This window comes from Tyto alba, unplaced genomic scaffold (genome assembly GCF_018691265.1).
Source record: "Tyto alba isolate M040663 unplaced genomic scaffold, T.alba_DEE_v4.0 Super-Scaffold_16, whole genome shotgun sequence".
NCBI lineage: Eukaryota > Metazoa > Chordata > Aves > Strigiformes > Tytonidae > Tyto > Tyto alba.
In genome coordinates this window covers 17,226,786-17,247,564 of record NW_024881278.1, presented here as the reverse complement: position 1 = coordinate 17,247,564, position 20,779 = coordinate 17,226,786, and the positions used below count along the sequence as shown (strand labels likewise).

Here is a 20,779-nt window from a genome sequence, read left to right as displayed (position 1 = left end):
AAAGCTTGTTGAACTGTAGATTGTTTCCTTTGAGACAATCCTTAAGGTCACCACTGTTGGGCTGCCTTTGAAAAATGCTACTTTTGATACATGCGATGCAAATTATTAACTGTCAGTGATCTTTCAAATTATTTTCTTAGGTGCAGAAGGAAGGTAAACACTGCAGAGCAAATTAAAATATACAAAATATATCCCTGGCTACTGTTTAAATGCAGAAAAGTATCTGTGGACAACTGGAAGGCTGAGAAGAGAGGCTGGAAAAGCTTTCTGGTGAAGGTTACTGATGAGTTACAGGGTCTGATTTTGAGGAAATACTACAAAGTAGTGACTGAGAAGAGTCAAACAATTCATTTATTTGCATAAGAAAAGATATTGTCACCACTCTTCTCATCAAATCCATTCTAGTGGTTATTTGTAAGGGTTTGTCAGCAACTAGTTGAATATTTTATAAAACCTGACTTTCAGTTCTGTAATTTCTCAACGGGAAAATGCAGTCCCTTGATGTTGATCCAAGGCTTTGAAGAATAAATTGATTCGAAAGAGAAAATTAGATGGTACTTATTATACTGTCTAACTAGCAATCCTGTGTCATTTGTCTGTTGGATGATAAATGTCTTGCTTTGCCTACCTTCCTCATTTAATAATGCAACTTCTATGTTAGTGGCATAAAAGAAAATCTTGGTTTTTAGTAAGAGCCAACTTTAAGCAATATTTCTTTGAGGGAAGTACACGTATGTTTTAACTTTCTAAATAATTCCTATTGTACACCTTGCTTAAACATTTTAAAACCTGTTGTTTAATCAGAAACACTTTAGAAATAGAGTATCTTGACCAATTCCTTCAGTACATGCTTAGATTACTTTACAATAAGTTGCGGCAGAGATTTTAATGCAAAAAACTGATCAGTTGGGGTGGAAACAGTAAAGTTTGAAGTTACAACTGATTTGTTTATGTTGGTTTTAGGTGTTCACTATTTGCATGTTATTTGGTTTGTTGGAATTGAAAATCCTCACACTAAACTGGGAAGTACTTGGTCTTGCCTTTTGGTGACAGTTTTGGATGGGCTGTTCAGCATTCTTGGAATTAAGTAGATTTGCTTATATATATGCCAAACATAATATATTTCAAGTCAAATTTGCCATAATATTGAATTAAGAAGGCTATCTTTTAAAGTCACTTAAAATTCCTTATGGAACATATCTGCAAAAGCAAGCTACTTATTTCATAATACTCACCTAGACCTTGCTTGTGCTGGCTAAATAGAGTTGAAATAGAAGTAACAGAAAGCTTTTCACAATCCTCTAAGAATTGCATGGACCATGTGACTGTTAAAAAATGCAGGTATGAGAACTGTTCCTCAATGCCTAGCATAATTGAGATATATCCATGGAGCTAGGCTAATTTGCATCAGATAAGGATCTGACCCATAATTAATATAATCAATATGTAGACAAATGCTTTTTAGAAAGAGTGTTCTAGGAAAAATGGTGGTACCCATTTTCACAGAAAAATAGATACTGTTTTTTATGTCATCTTTAAATGCGTATTGCTGGTGAGTTTGCAAATTAAAGTCTAGGATCAGAAGCACATATTCTGGTGACTTCTTGCCGCAGATATGCTTAGGACTACAGAATGTTGCATCTTAAACTGATGCCTGAATGACATATTTTGTCACACTGACCCATTATAATTGAGTAGTTTTATAATTTGGAGTGATATTACCTAATGCTGTTCTGGATGGATTCTAAGAAGTTACACCAGGTATATGCCCAAGCTGAGAGGAAGCCTGCAATTTCTTGTTGTTTTGATGATGTCTTCAGAGAGCAGGAGTTGATTATTCTTAGAGAAGTAGGATTTCAGTGAAGTAAAATGGATTTTTGAGTAATCTACATTCCCTGAAGAGGGAGGATCACAATAAAAGATAGCTTTGTGCACTTACACTGGAGTGAATGAGAGACTAAATAAAATAGACTGCTTGTTGTCTTAATGGTTTGACATAAGTAGCTACTACTTCTTTCCTTAAGATTTATATAACGAATAAACTCTGAACTTGTTTGCTCTATTTTAAATAGTAATATGATATTCACTTCAGAATACACTTCAGTGTTTATTCATTTAATGCAATGAAGAGCTGGTTTCAACATGCCCTTCATAAACTCAGGTTAAGAGGATGCTTCACCGTGATAGAGATAAGAAACTGTATTCTTCTCTTATAGTTTTTGTTGATCTCAGCATAAAACATGTAGGGAAACAGAAAGGCGTATTCACATGAGGAGTTATTTATGAGTAGGTGTATTACCTTGTGTTAATATTCTAGAATGAGAGTTATGGAATTATTCAGGAATAACCTTTGCACTTCAAATTCAGACTTCACTTTGATCTGAATAACCTTACAAGCTTTGACGAGTTTATGTATAGAGATAATAACACCTAAAGTAAAGGGGATAAGATATAAAGGCTATGATGCACACAGTGTCTGTTTTACAACTATATTGTTTTCGTTTCCCATAATGAGACTATTTGAGTAGGAATTTACTTTTTGACTGTGATAACAGGAACTAATAATATTCCCAGCCAGTAGCTTTGAGTTGTGTTAAGATCTCTCACCTGTGGTTGCATGAAGGAATGACAGCATAAGTGGTAAGCGCTTACCATTAGCAACAGAATACTCTCCTCTCTTAAAGTATAACTTATTAGGAATGAGTGTCTCAAATTTAGGGGAAAAAAAAAAGTAAAAGAGAAGGAGAAACAATAAAAACATTGCATATTAACAAACTTTGTGCCCTAATACGAAGCTGCTTGATTGAGCAGCATAGTGTCAACCATGTCTTTCTTGTAATGCTAAAAGTAATGCACATAGACAGAGTGACAATCAGAGTACAGCCTCCCATCAGCTGTAATTAATCTTTTAGTTAACAGAGACTAGAAAAGCTTCTCATCAGCCTCTTCTGAAGTCTGAGGCACCCTGTTTTTTGATGTTTGCATTCTGAGTAAAATTGTCCCCACCAGTTCTAACAAATTGAAACACCAGGCTAATTATGGCAGCTAATGAAGTGTGTGGAATGGTCACAGCTTGTCGTGAAACTGTTCCTTCAGCTCAGATTAGAGTTTCATCAATCACTTTTTTAAACTGATCCAGAATTGCTTCTGCCCAGTGCTTGGCATTTTTAATGCTGTTTCTGTAATTGGTTTTTTCCCCAAAGCTTAGGCTATTTTTTGAAATATTACATTCTCAGGACAGGACTTACAAACTCCAGTTTATAAAAAACATTTCATTATCGCCTCTATCAGCTGATCAAGTGCTAGAAAGCTAATAAAAGAAGCAGAAATATAAAATTTGATATATTGCTTTTAATCCAGCTAAAGGTAGCAATAAAGCATATACACATATATGTATATGAATCATTATTACTGTGGGCTGGATGTATACTGCAATCTCATGAGACATGGTTTGTGGGCTGGATGGTTCAAATCCCACTGAAGGACCTAAATGAAATGAATGAGTTGGCCTTAGCTTATTTCCTAGTGGATTGTAGTCTTCCATATATCACTCAAAGAGTTTGGCATGATTTGTAGTTTCTGCAGATGCCCGAGCCTTTGGCAGGGGGAAGACCAAAATGTGTTGCTATTTAAAGAATTTCAACACTTCAGGTCAAATCCAAAGTCCTCAGAGAAGTATGGGAAACTTTACAGTATATCTTATATTGCTACTACACTGTCAATGAATAAATTAGCATATAAAACATTGTAAAAATTCCTAGTTCCTGTTCACTTATAAGCTATAATAGTACTCATCTATACTTTGGAAGTTCTGCATATACATTAAAGACATAGATGTTAAAGAAAGTTCAAGGCTAACTTCTTTACTCAACATGGACAACGGAGTGTAGAATTTAGTTTGGAGGTTATCCAGCTGAAAAATGAAAGAAACTTTTGCTCGTGTACTACCATAGAATATGTTTGCACAAGTTGTTACATTTAGTATATATAACATGTATTCATATCAGAACCAAGACAGCACGATTTTAGTTTTTGAAATGTTCGACAATCTATTTTTAAAATTCATGCTAATATGTGTAATCCATTTCATGTTTCTGAACACTGTTGAATCTGAAATAATGTTTGGCTATAAATACCAACTGTTCCTCTCCCTGAAGTTTCTTAATCAGCAGCAGTTTGACAGAACTAGCTTCATGCCAATGCCAAAACAAATCTGTGGCACCTGAGTGAATAATCAACATTGCTGTTGCTATTCCTGAACTGTAGCAAAGAGCTGGTGGATTTACACATGAGAAACAGTGCCACTGAAAAATTAAGAAAAACATGACATACAAAGAAGATATGTTATCATAGATAAATAGATACAGACATAAATGATAGCAGTAAGTATTAGCTTAACAGGTACTGTTCTGGTTTTGTTGATTAGTGAGAGCATTTGTGAACACTGGATATGAGATGAGTGTTTTTTCTAGTGTTAGCTGATCTCCAAAGTAAGCCGCCTGCAAAATGAGAAAGGCCTTTTCCTGTCTGATCATTTCAATCTCTGCTGAAAGTAGCTTATATTTACAAAACAAGAAAGCTGTTTTTCTCTTTAGCTTTCGGCATTGCAAAGACACATTGCTGACTCATGTTTAGCTAGTCGCTCACCAGGACCCTCAGGTCCTCTTCTGCAGAGCTGACACCCAGCCCGTCAGCCTCCAGCCTGCCTCATTCCTGGGGTTAGTCAGTGCCAGGTACATTTGTCTGTACTGTATGTTGTCAGGCCATTTCTCTAGCCATTTTACATCACTCTGAATCATAGCCTTCAAGTGTATCAATGGCACCGATTAGTTTGGTGTTGTCTGTGAATTTGATGAGGGTGCATTCCATCTCCACCTTCAGGTCACCAATGAAGATATTAAACAAGATAGGTCCCAAGATAGCACCTGAGGAAATACATTTGTACCCAGATTCCTGTTAGAGTACAAACCATTCATTGCTATCCTTTAAACCTGATACTCCAGACAGTTATTACATCTATTAGTCTGCACATCTAGACTATAATTTACCAAGTTGGTTAAAAGGATTCTCTGAGAGATTGTGTTGAAAGCCTTGCTAAAGCTCAGCTAGACAGCATCCACTGTTCTCCTTTGATCTGCATATCTAGTCATTTCATCACAGAAAGCAATCAGGTTTGAAAGTATCACCCAGGACAATGTCAAACCAGATGAAATCTAACTGAAGCACTGTTTTTGCTGCATATGCCAAATACAGTGCAATCAACATACTTTAAAAAAAAAAACAAAAACAAAACAAACAAATTATTCTAAATTATTACAACTTTTTTTCAAACAGATACAACTTAACCTAATAAGATAAAAAATATTTTTACTTGAGGACTTCAACTCAGAATTTTTCCTCCTTAACTCCTAGTAACATGATTTTGGCAAGTTAGAGATAGTTGTAACTTGATCTTGGCAGGTTAAACATTTTCTGGCTTTAGTCCATCAGGTTGAAAGTGGTTCTGAGTTTGTCTTGGCAGCCAACACTTGGCACTAGCTTATTTTCAGCTGGAAGGAGAATGTTGTGGTTGAACAGATTAGACAATGAAAGGGGCAGCTTATAAATGGCACAAGTCAAGATACTTATCCCTAAGTGCATTTTTTTCTAATACAAGTCCTCTTGGTAGCAGAGTGTGTGTGGTAGACAGGACAAGGAGTTGGTTTAAAAATACAAGCACTACGATAAAACTATGTTCTTTACTTTTTCATCAGATGCTTTTAAGACTATATTTTTCTGTACACAGGAATGTAGTGTTAGGCATAGACTTACCTCAAATTTAATAACTTCATAAAAGGTTTATGTATTAGTCATTAGTGTGTTTTCGGTGTGTATTTATACATCTTAAATAAATTAAGATGAACATCTACTCCCCACTTCAAAAATATTTTGTTAAAATATCCTGCAAAAGTAGACATTTGCATGACAATAGCAAATAAACACCTCTTGGGATTCTGAATACCTACTGAACTATCTCAACTGCACATTTGTTTTTTAGCCCAGATTCAGTAAAGTTCAAGGGTATCCAAGTATGAAATAGCTTGCAGAGAAATTCACATTGGTTTCTTAATTTAATTTACTTGTAAAAAAGGCTACATTAGTTGAAAAAATAGAATATTATCTTTAGCAATTTTGGTTCAAATACAGACATTCAGAACTCAATTTGGGTGATGTTGTTTCATAACATTGACTAAAGTATAGTACAGCATGCACTGTAACTTTCTGTGTGGCAAACTATATTTTTAATATTGATACTGGCTCTGCATATGTCTAAAAGTACCTGAAAAGTGTCTACATAAAGGTGATTTATTCTTCTTCAGTAAATTAGATTTATACATGTAAATAAATTCATTATCTGAACAGTTATTTATAAAGGAGAATATATTTCTTTTTAAGGCATTGCAAAGCTCGTACGCATTTGGGAGGAAGGACCAGACAGTGGCTGGCTTGCAGATCATCAATAAATGGAATAAATGAACTTAGAGTGTACAGCTGGGAATTCCACCCTTCCTTCCCCTTGGGCAACCACAATGACTGCAGGGTACTAAGTAAATGTAACAAATGCAAATTTGGACCACAAATCTTCATTGCTCGTTATATTACACATGACAAAAAGGACAGGCTAGTTTCAGATCCTGGGCTAATTTTAGAGAGGCAGTACATACAAGAAAAAGTAATTCACTGGACCAAATCCTTCCCTTTTTCCTTTGTCCTTCCTTGCACAAAACTTCCATCAAAGCCAAGTGATAATCTGCCTTTGCTTGTGAGAAAGCACTGTAAAGGTTGACGCATTTGTAATTCTTAATGAACACATGTATCGCAAAATATCAGATTAATTTATAAATATTTGTGCTTTCCTTGTAGAATGGCTCTATTGCATTCACAAAACTACTAAAATGGAGCTACTGCATTCTCAAAAGCATTTTTATTTTCTCTCATGTCACAGCATAGTTTGTGCAGCTCTGGAACGGTACAGTGGGATATGCTTTTTTTTTTTCTTTGTCCAAACTGCTTCTCACCACGCAGGAGCAGAAGCAGACTCTTTTCAAGGCTAGAACACATCCCCTCCTACCTTGCACAGATGAGTACAAAAAGTTTTACAGCTTGACTTGTGTTAGCCAGTTATCTCCAAAGCACAAATTAGCACATCTTAGCTGCTGAGCTAAGAAAACAAACTTCAGTGAGCACAGATTAGTAGCAGAACACTTCCTTCTCAGAATATTAGAGAAAGGGAAGAAAGAGTTATAATTTCCCTGTTAGGCTGTCACAGAGGAGCACACACTGCTGAGCTGCTTGTACTGAACACATCATGCAGAAAGTATCCAAACCTACGTGATTATCAGATGAATGGTTTTTCAAATGCATGAATCATAATTAGAAATCTTCCATAATTTCTAGCAGGCACTGTTTGAGTTTGGTTTCTTCATTTATAATTCCAAAAGATTAAACATGTAAGAGTCAATGATAGTTATGAATCTCCATGAAAATTTAAGTATAATAATAATAATAATAATAATAATAATAATAATAATAATAATAATAATAATAATAATAATAATAATAATAATAATAATAATAATAATAATAATGAAATGTTTGTTACATAAATTAAATAGCAATTAATATTTTGTCTTTCTGTTTGGAAGATAGGATATTAAAATAGTGTTGTTAGATTTTGTACTGTGAACATAATTTCCTGATTTGTTTTTTAGAACACGTTATCATAGTATCAATAAAAGACTAAAACGAACAAGTAGGAAAAACTTGCTTGATGTAAGCGTAACACAGGAGGTTATCAAGTAGCCTTTTATGATGGCTATACAGTATCATTTTATTTTAAGATCTAATAGCAAGTTGATTCAAAGGGTAAGACTTGCACTTATGAAGTCATTAAAGCAAGCAGAAAATTGCCTTCTACCATAGTCACCCAGTTTTTTTAAATCAAAGAGTTTTATTGTTGATGATGTTTGCATTTGCAGGAGGTAGTTAGGGAATGAGTTAGACGTCACACTCAGAGCCCTCAAGCTTGTCAGGAAGAACCGTAAACATCACTTGCAAAAAAATAAAAACTGGGCAGTTTGGGAGGGAAATTGAAGAGAATAGAAAGAGACAGGATCATAGTATTTTAGGTCTGTTTGACCACTGCTGTGTCAATCCACAATATGGAGAAGCTCATAAAGTCTTCATGAAAACACAGGCTTTTTTCATTGCACTTACCCAAATGAACAAAATTTAGAGGGTTTAGAATCGGTAGCAGTAGTAGAGACTCAAAGGAGGAGATAGATGATGGCTCCTTGTTCTCCTCCCCTGTATTGTGCTGGCAAGCTGAACAGGGAAAGGTGTAATTCTACCCCCTTCATCACAGCAGTGGTCACTTGCCCACTGTAGCGCAGTGAACGCCGATTAGGCACGCTTTTCCCTGGAAGTCAATACCTCTGCACAGACTCATTGAGTTCCAGTCCCTAAGGCATGATCCAGGCTTTTGTTATTATCTCATATTTGAAGGGGCTAGTTGACCCAATTGGTTAACACATTAGCTTTTCAATTTTATAGCCCTAAGTCACAGAAGACCTATTCCCTGGTTTTGGATATTTCTCCACAGCAGAAAGCAAAATTGGCAGTCTGTGCCCACCAGCCACAAAAACAGAGTTACGCCAAACAACTGTGTCCTGAACTTTATGGCTAATTAGCTGTTGAAGGTATGCCCAAGAAATAGGTTCTGTTGCCCATGGGAAGAGTGTGTAGCCATTATTAATGTCCCAGCTCATATCTCTCAATAGGTCTTATGAGCAGTGCTGCTTAAAGAGACTAAATGTACAACAGGGAATTAAAAATTATAGTACCCCTTTCAGTGACTGAAATATTGTAAACTTGTTTCACTGGGGCCAGGATTGGTGTCAATGTACTTTGTGTGAAAAGTGCAATAGAAGCATTAGTATTTGACAGCCCTGGTTGAAATAAGTGAAATTAATGGAGCTCTTTTCATATACGACAAGGCCATGGCACCCCTTTCATGCTGCTTACAGACAGAGAAAAGTCAATACTTTTTTATTACTTGATGCTGACCTACATTCTGCACTACAAGTGCCAGGCCCACTAATTGGTTTCAGTTGTGAGAAAAGTTTGCCCCAAAGAAACACTGGAGCAGATAAATCAATCTTTTTTAGGGTAGCTTAGTGTGTTTTGAGCACTTGAAATGACATTTGTGTTGTATTGACAGAATGGGTTGTTACACTTATTTTGTCATGTCAGAAGGCCCTGTACTAGTTGGAAGTATTGTTAACCAGTATTGATAAATTTGCTAAGAATAAAAGTTAGCTGGATCAACATTTTACTTTTATAACAGCTTGCCATTTCTGGTTTGCTTCCTTGTTAGAGACCTCCATGGCTATTAATAGGTCAGAAGGCTTACTCTGACAGCTCAATTTAAAACTCTAATTTTACTATTACGAGCGTTAGGATCATAGGGAATACTTAAATATGACCACTTAGTATTAAACAGTGGGGGTTGTGGACTATGGTTGTATAGTGGCACTTGTCAGTACTGGCTGGTTTTCACATGAGGTATGCACGTGAGCTGTGTCCCAGCCTTGTGGGGAAAGCAAGATCACTCAGTGGGCTTACCCTACACTATGGGCGTAACTACTGCATGGACTTTTATGCAGAATTTCCCACTGCACTCTCTGAAGTCTTGATGTGTACCTGTGGATGTGGCTTTCAAGGTAAAAAAAAAAGTGAGTTTTGTTCCCCATTTTTACTATTCAGTAGCATGAAGGTAGAACTAAGATTCTAGCAGCTGTTCCCACTTTTCAGTTATTCCTTCTGCCATTGATTCTTAACAGAATTTACCTACAGTTATAGGTCTCTTTAGGAGCAACAGATATAATTCCAGCACCACAAAAAAGTTTCTCCGAGATCCAGACCTTTCATGGATTGGTTTACCCTTTGGCATAGCACATGGTGTCATGGCTGACATCATGCAATCAAACAGTGTCTTTCCTATTGTTAGATTGGCTCAGAAGAGGACTCAGTGTGAGTGACCGTAACAGGTGGAATACTTTTCATTAGAGAGGTTATACAGTTTATCTTTGAAACATCTTCGTATTCTACTTCTCCTAACCCATGAAGGAAATTTACATTTATACAACCTAATGCAACTATCATCTCCATTTATGCAACCAAATCTCTATTTATGCAACGAAATGAAATTTTATCATTACAGAGAAAGACTGTGCAAAGCTGTAAATCAGATATAAGTTTATTGTAAGTTTATTGTTCCAAGTTTTTCACATGCTTAACAGCTTTGTAATTATTCTGGACTTGATAGATTTGTTATAGGAAATTACCCGAAGTGTGCATGCAACAGCTGAGAATAAATGATCATAATGGTACTTTCTGGCCTTAAAATTTGTAAGTAGATGTGCTACTGCTGTTTTCCTATTCTTGCTTTGGTCTAAAGCAGCTGACTTTCTACTTCATTAAATTTCCAAGAAGATCTTTAATTGTAATTCCGATCTCATTCCAAAGTGCATTCTTATATTACAGGAAATAGTACAGCACTCTCAAAATTGTTTGAAGAAATACTGTTAGTGCAAATTTATCACTAGAATATGAGAGAATGCATTTTCAAAGGCCTTCAAGCTGATATGTAGGTCTACAAGGTCTTGCTGGTTTGCCAGTGTTATTTGTACATGGCCTGTATTTATGTATGTCTGCATACACAGATGTAAAATCTCTTTAGAATTTGCTTTAATAGTAACATTCCAAAGATAAACTATGTGAGTATTTGGCAAGTCTAATCCATGACATCAGAGTGTGCTGATTGAGACAAATCTTTGGTGGCTTTATGTCACCTTTTTTGACTCCATTTTTTAGAACTGATGAACACACATGACAGTCAAGTAGACAAACATCTTGAAAGGGTCCATAGGTCTTGTTAAGTTTTGTCAGTTGAACCTGAGTCACTTAAAGTTTACTAGAGTGAAAGGAGTCAAAGCCTGACAAGTTTAAAAAGGAAGTGTTGTATTAACATTGTTTAGAAATTTCAAAATAGGTCTCAGTCCTGAGAATTACAGCTCTGTGTTGCTGAGAATTATATGGCGTGATTTAAGAATGCATTGTGGAAAAATTCCATAAAACTCAGCTCCATGCTCCTATGATCCTGAGACTGCTAAACTGTAGGGTCAATCTCACCAGTATGTGGGAATTCATATTTGTAAGCCAATTCATTCCAGCTACTAACAATGAAGGACTGACATTGAAAATAATTTTGACGAAGCCTGTTTTTCTCCACTTACAACTTCTGTTCTTGCAGCTTCAAAAGGATTATCTACATAACTTCTATGCTAGGTAGCAATCTGTTTAAATTCCAGATGATCCTGGCATTCTACCATAATCAACCAGCAGTGCATTGCAGTGCTTCACTGCACGATTTGAACCTACACTTCACCATCAAAATAGATGGACATGAGAACCAGGCTTCCAATTCCTGTCCCTTTATGCTGCTACGATGATACAGTGGGATAGGCTCCCTTCGGTCCTGTGGGGTGGATCTTGCAAGGCCAAGTGATATTTTCAGGCCTTTCTCACACTGTTGAAACCTGATTAAAATCTGTACCTTCAAATACAGAAATGTCTGGGGTTCTTTTCCTAAAAAGATATTTATATTTTATAGTCATACTGTGCAACATTTATCTAGTATACATTATAAACCTCTTTAATTAGTCTAACTGTAAATCCAGCAACACATTTATTTATCCATCCATCAGACTGTGTGATGTTTCCTAAATGTGGTCAAACATAACTGCTGTCGTCATAATCGGAGCCAGTTGTTTAAATGCTCAGTTGTGAGTATCTAGTGAAATAGCTTTAAATAACAAGATAAACAGTACAGCTGCCAACCCAAAGTAATCTTACACTGAGGGGGCGTGTGGTACTGAAAATTTCCTCTTTGTCATTTTGATTTGAGTTTGAAGCTGGACCTGGGCTTGGTTCCAGCTCAAAAAACTGTTCACTTCAAAGGCTCCTAAATCGTCCCAAGGAGCTAATTTTGGCAGCCAATTGTTTTTGTTTGGCCAGGCATCCTAATAGCAAAAGCCGTCTGCTCCAGCAAATGTAGACTTCTTCAATGCTCAGACTTACCATTCCTGATTTTATCCTGATGTGGGGGGTGTACACCTTTTACTGTTTTCCTCGTCTCACCCCAAGTTCACTGCTTTTTTTGTTAAACTGTACCTAACTGTCCTGCATGTAAATTAAACATATACTTCCTATTTAAAAAGAAAAGGATACTGTATTCTGCTCTGAATTACTGTTTAATCCTAAATTATAGCTGTATTATCTGTTTTCTTTCTCAGCAACTAAAGCTGGGTTTTTTCCCCATTCCCATGAACAGTATTAGCCTGGTGAATATACTGAATTAAATACAACTAGCTTCACTTTAGAAGGAAACTATTTACAGTAATGCTGGAGTTATAATAATATTTATTAGAACAGTAATATGGACAACTTTTCCTGCAGTGAGCAGGTGTTTGTGATGCCAAACACACAATGAAAATTAAGATAGTGAGCAATTCTTAAAATATAATATTAAAATATGCAAATAGGCTCTTTCTGTTGGGTACAAAATTGTGTGGTACAAGGCATAGAGAAACATAAAAAATAAAAAATTAAATCTTGTGAACAGTTAAGAATGGGGCAGTACTCACTTTAACCCCACAGAGGGAGTATTGCTATTTTAAGATTTATGTGCCAGAATGTTGGAGGAATCATATCAAATAACTTTAAGTATGAGGTATAAAAAATGATACGGTCACAGTTTGGCAATATTCAGTGCAGATGAAACTCATGTGGGCCATGTCAATGTTTGCATGAAGCTTACCAGGAGTTGTAGTTGCTCTGCCTGTTTGTGGAGATTTAGCTGAACTGTGGTCTGTGAAGTAGCTAAATCTAAATTATCCAGGAAATGGTACTTCTGTTTCATGTCACACTTCAGAAATTAAAAAATAGTGTTCATTCTGTTTTTAAGACAAAACCAAACCTTTCAAATTGTGAAATGTGTTGACAAGGTAAAAATTTTAGTTTTTGTTCACTCATGGCCTCAGACAGTTTATGAAGCCATTGCATTTCCATGCGCTTTCACAGAGCATCATGTTGACAACAGAAAACAGGAGAAAGCTACCTGGTAGCCAGAGAAGAGAATACAATTTTGTATACTGTAATTTTCAAAAGATTATAAAATCTAGGTTTTGAAGCAGGGAATTTTTGTAGTGCCTGTAGTTGCTTAGACTTTGAAATACATATTTGTTTGCAATTAAATCAAACAATTCTTGTGCTTTTCTTCAAAGTAATGTACATATAATGTCAAAATGTATGTTTCATGTATATTATTTTGCATAATTTGCATTCTAACTTATATAATGAAATGTAACTAGAAGACAGTATTTAGAACTCTAAAATGCCTTAAAAAAAAAAAAAAAGTGAAACCGTGAAAGCCAAACTTAACACTTATTAACACTTTTTTTGTCTCTCTTATTTCTTTAGGACTTTCAAACAGTGTTACCATCAATTGTTCTCTTCGAAAAGTTTGGAAAAACTTATTCCAGAGCTGGGCAAATAGTGTAATTGTCCTGTAAATTACACAATATAAGACATCTGATAAATAATCAATAAATGCATTTCAGCAAATGCACAGCAGTATGTTGACTGAATGTACCATAAAGTACTCTTTCTGTAAAGTGATAGAATATGTCAGAAGTAGTGTTAATTGATTTTTCTAGATCTTTAAGCAATACAGCTTCCAAGATTTATAAAAAAAATATATTTTTTGTGGTTTTGAAAAAAAAAATTGTATTGTCTTTAGGAAAATTATTTCTGAAAATGCTATTTTTTTATTTAATGTAAATCCTTTAGGATACAAAACCAGACTAATCAAGTAAAAGAGATGGAATCACACTGTATTTATTACAGATTTGTAAGTGAGGATAACACTAAGAAATAGAAAAAAAAAAATATTACATCTGTTATTTTTTTCTCCGAACTATAAATATATCTGGTTCATCATTGTTGTTCATCGTTTTCAGTGTCAGTATATGTCTTTTTAGGATACTGATCCATCTCTTCAGAACAGGATAGGCTATTTATGTGGAAGATCCTGTATTAAGTCCTTTTAGCTCTCCTGTGGGTGATATAGCTATCTATTTACTGCTAGTCCTGTGTTAAGCAGACTGATATGTGGGTACATAATCATATGATGCTTGGCAAAGAAGAACGCATTTGATCACACAAAACTGATATTTGTTTGCTGTGTTCACTAGCATGCAGTCCTGCAAAATATTGAGCATCTTCAGAGCCCATTAACTTCAAAAGACTCAAAGAATTCAGCATCATGGGAAAACTTCAGCACTTCTAAAGAGCAAATCATAAACTAATTCTTAAAATCATGTGAGTGAATTTTTACAGGAGTTTTATACTGAATTCTCTAGGGTACCATGTTTGCTTTTCATATCATTTGACAAAATTTGAATCAATTATATCTGTTTATCTGTTACTCATTGGTAGACTTTTCATTACTGAATTTTGTTATGTGTTTCTTTTGTCCCCTACGAATGTGCAGAAAACCTCCATGAGGTGTGTGCTTGTATGAATACTTTCTCAACTAGGAGTCACAAATTTAATTTCTGCAGGTTTTCAGCTGTCAGCCTATGTGAAAAACTTCTACTGCGATCATACACAAGGGTAAAGACACTTTCAATTCCATTACAGTGGGTTGCAAGTTCAGGCACCGGGCTGTAACGTTGCTACTTTTTGGAGTTTGTCTTTTTCAAGTTTTGAAAAGTTTATTCTCCATGACAATAAGAAATTAACTCTGGGAAGTGAGAAGCAGCCGCCTCAGTGGCTGAGTCTCCCCGGTGAGATTTAATCTGACCAAATATATCAGAGTGCTTTAGTTGTTCATGGAAGGGATTGAACATGAGACACTTGTGCAAAACTGTTGATGAATAAAGATGCCACAGTAATTTTTATATGTGAGAGCTATCTATTTGATTGCTTCAGCTTTAAGGTAGTTCATCACGGTAATTCACCCTGTGTTGCCTCTTTAACTACCTACCACAGTTTCCCATCAGTCCGATTAGAAATGGCAATGCCTTTATCAGATTAATCTTTCTCTTTCTTCCTTTCAGTATCTCTGACCCCAGGACAAAACAAAGCCTACCACACACCCTGTACTGCACTGGCGGTAGTACTCGTAGCTAAGGGGGTCTGGAACACAGATGGAGGTTAAAACCAACACTTCGAATTTTAATTGTTTGATACAGACACACTTTCCCTCCTCTTAAGTAAAAAAAACCCCAACTTTTCAATTTTCAAGCAGCTAGATACTTGCCAGAAACCTTCTTATACAAAAACAGGTCTGTTCATTTTATTAGATAAATAAACATCCGCAAAATTAATAAAGTGGCAACCATATTACCTGCCAGGTTCAGGTTTTGGTGTTTTTTTGCCAATTGTATTTCATAGGCAACCCAATACTTGTATTTAACTGGAGTTTGCACAGAATTTATGTCATTATGGGCATAGAACATCCAAATTATTTTGTGTGTCCTCACTATAATTCCAGAATCCTTTCATTTCACATTAAGTACATTCAGTGCTTATTCAGTACATTTATACAAACCATTTGATAATTATTCTACTGGGACCTTTACCAATTCTTCCATTATGTAGAGACTCCTTATTATTTTTATTGCTCTCTTAAATTGCATATAAACACATACAGAGACTTAACAGAGGATTAGCTTGAAAATATTTTTAAATATAAAAGCATATCAATCTCTGAAACTTTAGGTGGATATTGACTTTTTTTTTAGTTTTAGCTCCCATCCACATACTTCACAGTCCAGCAACCTTTGTGAGCATGGACTAGAGAACCTGCCCCTACATTTTTTCTATGTATGGATGAGGGTGATAGAGAAATCTCCCAATATTAAAAGGAACAGCTAGTAAAAATTCAAGAACCCAGACTTGGGATACCATCAGCATGTTGGACTCCCTTGATTACAAAATAATCTCAGAATACAGAATATAGTGCAGGAGACACCAGTAGCTTTTTATTATGTAGAGGGAATTGGATATCATGAACAATTAGAAAAATAATTTGGAATTGAATGGTAGCAACTCTGCAGTACATAAGAAAGGAGATAAAAGATAATTTTTAGCCCTGGTGTGGACCTCATTTCTGTGACTCTGGGATAGATCACCACTTCCATTTTGTTACCCTCTGTGGCAAGCAAGTTAATGTGTCTGGCAAAGAAAGTTTTGTTTTGCTCTCTTGTTTAAATCAAAAAGTTTGCATATAGCAAACCTATAGTTTTTATCTAAAGCCATTTAAAGCTAAAATTTTGATATTCACTGCAATAATACAGTGAATAAGACAGTAAGAATTCTGATGATGTCATTATGTAATCAGTCTATCAATATAAACACTGATTGTGTGATTTTATTTTACTCCTGTTTATCTTTCTTATTGATACAGTTTACCGTATCAATTTTAATTATCAAATTACTTTTTGTAATCTGAGTAATGTATTTTTAATATTTTTTTTTTACTGTAGGTTTTCCTTATTAATAAAATTGTAGTTTTATAACATTCCGATACTGAATACTGTGTACTTCCAAGAAGACTTTTCTATTTTATACAGGATGTTACAATCTATTCTCACAGGTAGAGATAGAAGCACCAGGAAAGGAATTCTGAAAATCTGAAATGGCCTCATGGATCTTGATGAGTCTGCAAGATATGAAGCCTCTTAGAAATGTAGTTGGCTATGACACTTAGAAAACTACTCACAGCAGTATCTAAAAATCAAAAAGAAACACTGTAATGCCAGAGAAATAGACAAATACAAGAATCTGTGTATTAGTCTTTGGGAAAAGTTGCGTAATTACTCTAATCGTCCCATTCAATGTATTTCAGTCAACTGTAGTTGAACAAATGTGAATAGTAAAACATGCATAGCCAAGCTATACCAAAGTGACCTGGCTGCTGTTTTCTACAATAAAAAATATGGCCTTCAGCATGAAGTGAGACGTGCCTGATCGTTGCTTTTCAGCCACAGAAATACAAATATTTTTTGTGATTTGGACTGATTTAGTCCATGTGTACAGAGGAAATAAATTACTGCTGGGCTTTTTCATACTGCATGGATGGAGAGGCTTATCAATACCTTTAGGAAGCAGCAATTACTGGGAAGGAACTGTCTTACCAGCTCACTAACAGAATATCTCTGACATGTCACTTAGATATCTTTGTCTAATGTATAAAAAGCCTGGAACATAATACACTGATGTCCACAAATGTCAGAGCAATTTGTACAGATCATAGATTTTGAGAGAGTCACATGTTATTTATTTTAAATGTAATTTATTTCTATGTCAGATACACTGGCCTACATGTCAGGTGCTAAGGATTCAAAGCCTCTATGCTAATGACCAATGATCTTCAGGTTTAACCACCACTGGTGATCACAGCACTCATAAAAAGGATGTAGACAAAGTCATTAAAATGGAACAGCAATGTGCTAAAAGCTACTCACAACATCCCACATCATGACAACTTTCAGGGATGTTAGAAAATGTCTGGTAGCATCTTTTCTTACCAAATCTATTGGCTGTTACTCAGTGGATTAAGGATCTTGCAGTGTTCCTGCCCAATAATTTTGTTTGACTCCTACATAGGTGATGTTGTAAACACAGAAAATCTCTTCATTTAGGTAATTTCAGAAAAGCCTTCTGGGCTGAGCCAAGATGTTCTCAACACTTGTCAGAGAAAACATTTAGCTTGTAATGCCCTCTAGAGGCAGAATTGCTATAATAGTGTTGACCACAGGTTTACACTTTTCTGGTCCAATTGTGATGCCGTCGCTTTCAAGCAACAGATTTTTTTTTAATTTTTTTTTTTCTTTTTTCTTTTTTTTTTTTTTTCTTTTTATTTTCAAAATAAGACACACTTCACATTTCTATAGGAACAGAGGTGTAGCACCTTTAGGGGCTCTGCAGCTGATCTAGATGCCTCCTTCTGGATTTGTACTGAAGTTGTCTTCAGCTGAGATGTTGCCATATTTAAACTGCAAAGCAAAATGATGATGCTTGTAAAGAATAATGCAGTTTTACATATCAACACTTGACATTGAATAAGACTGAGAAAGCATCAAAATTCAAAAATATTTCTAACAGTTTATTGTTATTCCAAAGTGTGTATTTGCAACATGCCTTTCATAAATCCATGGTCCTCAATTTAACAAATTTAGAAGTTCTACATAGTCAAGTTTGTTAGAAAGATGAGGATCTCTGTCTTTTACTGGCAGCCATGGGTTCCTATACTCAGAATAGAAGAGACTGAAAAGCAGAGTATGTGTGTAATTCCTTAATTTAAAAATCTGGATTACCTCATATTCAAACAGAAACACTACAACTACAAAGGGGTCACATCCATGTAATCAGAAACAGAAGTTGAGCCCTGAAGATTTTATTTGTCCTAACTGCATTCGTAAAACATTTTTTTGGGGGTGTTGAATTTTCTTTCACAAGTTGACAAAGGTTTCTGGTAGGCCTAGAAAAATGTCAGCAAAGAAGCTCAGACAATGCAAAGCTGGCTTGGCTCCGTATTCTTCCATCTTTTAATAGTTCAGCTCATTAATGAGAAAATCATCTGGCTGCTGGCACAATCAGATACAGTCACTTATCAGTACATTGAGTTCAGTTTATAGTACTCCGATTCATATTCACGACCAGAGGATGCAGTGGAGCAATTCATTAGTGCATTGCTGCATTAAGCAATCACTGCCGAAATGTGACACACTGAGAGTTTGCATTAAACCGCTTCCTTTGAGAATCTTTTGGTTAAGAAATTCCTAGGATAAATCACTCAGGCACTTAAAGAAAAACATTGAGACTCCAGGTATATAACATTTAGTTAAAAAAAATCCATTCACTGGTGCTATTGTATGTGTGATAAGATCACATCCTCAAATGCATGTCTAGGCTATTATAACAGCAAATAACATGTGTAAACTAGATTAGAATTATTCCAAACTGAGCCCCCTTTCTTAGACTTAATTATTTTATGCTATCTAATGAAAGTTAGGGTTGTTTTTGTTTTGGGTCAAGATATTCAACAATGTCAAAACCCAACCTTCTACATTCTGTATGTTTGCTCATGTTACATACAAATAAGGGGCACTTGCAATTGCAGTCAGTCAGTCAGGAAGGAAGGATTAGAACTGTAAATTTGTGATCACTCATACATAAGCAAAATAGGGGCTAAACTTTCTTTTAATGTGCTCTTACTGTAACCCCTCTTCCTCAAGTAGGATTATTCTTGGTTTTTCTCACTGGTATTTTGACCAAAGTCTGGGCCAGTGAATCACTGCTAAGAGAAAATATGCATAATATGTAAAAAATATGAAACAGATTGCCCATACTTTATATTTTCACGGCAATAATAAACTCATACATGCCTAGTAGTTTTGAATAAGAATGCATAGTCGGCTCTGTTTCAGGCACTGACCAAACAGCCTCCCGTTACTTCAGAAATCTACTGGTTTCATTATTCCTACTTTCCAAAGCTGTGTTCCAGATAGGTGAGATTCCCTGTACCTGCTAGGAATCATTCATTCTCTCAGCTTTGTTTCTGTGCTTGATCTTTTCTTTTTTTCCTCCCACTTGTTCCATTTCCCCTACAACATAGGATACCTCTAGTTTATGCTAGTAATGGCATAAAAAAACCTTGACAGAAACTACATAAGTATCAGTTGGGAGTAAAAAGCTCGAATCTTTAAGAAATTTGTGTCTGTAAGACCTCTTTCCCTCTTAAGCTCCTGTATCTCCTCCACCACAAAGTATTGCCATCTGCAGATGAGGCGAGAATTGGTTTGCCATCAATCTTTTCCTCTAGACAGCAGAGCAAATGGAGTATTCTGAGGTAGTCAGCGTGGCTTTTAAACAACATCTAAACATTTCTTTGGAACAGAAAGGTCTTTCTAATTTCTCCACAGTCACCTGAACACAACTATGACAGTGCCACAAACATGAACGTTTTGCAGCCATTGGTCTGACTGAACAGTTTATATCTTAATCTCATTTAGAATATATCAATGTATTTAATGATAGCTATATTTTCTAAAAATTAAACTTCATCCTTAAGTCCTCCTTAGTCCAGATGATTACCTAAACTATCCATATTGCTAGGCTCTGTTTCCAAAGTGAATGATAATCACTATGATCAGCTACAACTCCACTGAAAAAAATAATTGTTCCAGCGTTAAACTACATACAGAAGAGCACTAGACTCCATGTATATAAAAACTTGTCCAGCTCTGTGCCCATCACATTTTTGTGGGTGGATCATTTTATCCAGGCTTCAAAAAGGAAAAAGAGAGAAAAAGAACTATTCTGGGCAAGGGTGTGAGTCACTCTCTGCTTTATGTAAGCCAGTAACAGCAGTCACGCCAATCTACAGTGCAGTGACTCAAAGCCGCATCTCTGTGGTAAGGAATGACCTGGAAATCCACTGCTGCCCCTGAGAAGGCAGGAATTCTGCCTAAGACCACTTTTCACATAGGTGCTTGGTACCACAGCTCCTGCAACTTGTTAGTTCATCACTTGTAGTCTAATGACAGTTGAAGAGGATGACCGTGACAGACAGCTGTGTCTGGAAGCATCAAGAGAGAGCTTATGTTTG

At 35.7% G+C, this 20,779-nt stretch overlaps 1 protein-coding gene across 2 annotated transcripts in view; it reads left to right on the top strand.

Moving 5' to 3' along the window:
- Nucleotides 1-13,784, top strand: part of SPATA17 (spermatogenesis associated 17) — an 89,698-nt gene extending 75,914 nt beyond the window's left edge. For both annotated transcript variants that reach the window (XM_032989489.2, XM_032989488.2), the window contains one exon: nucleotides 13,582-13,784. In XM_032989489.2, the coding sequence (XP_032845380.2) occupies nucleotides 13,582-13,662 (81 nt within the window). In that variant the 3' untranslated portion in view covers nucleotides 13,663-13,784. The remainder of the gene's footprint in view (nucleotides 1-13,581) is intronic.
- The last annotated feature ends 6,995 nt before the right edge of the window (nucleotides 13,785-20,779 follow it).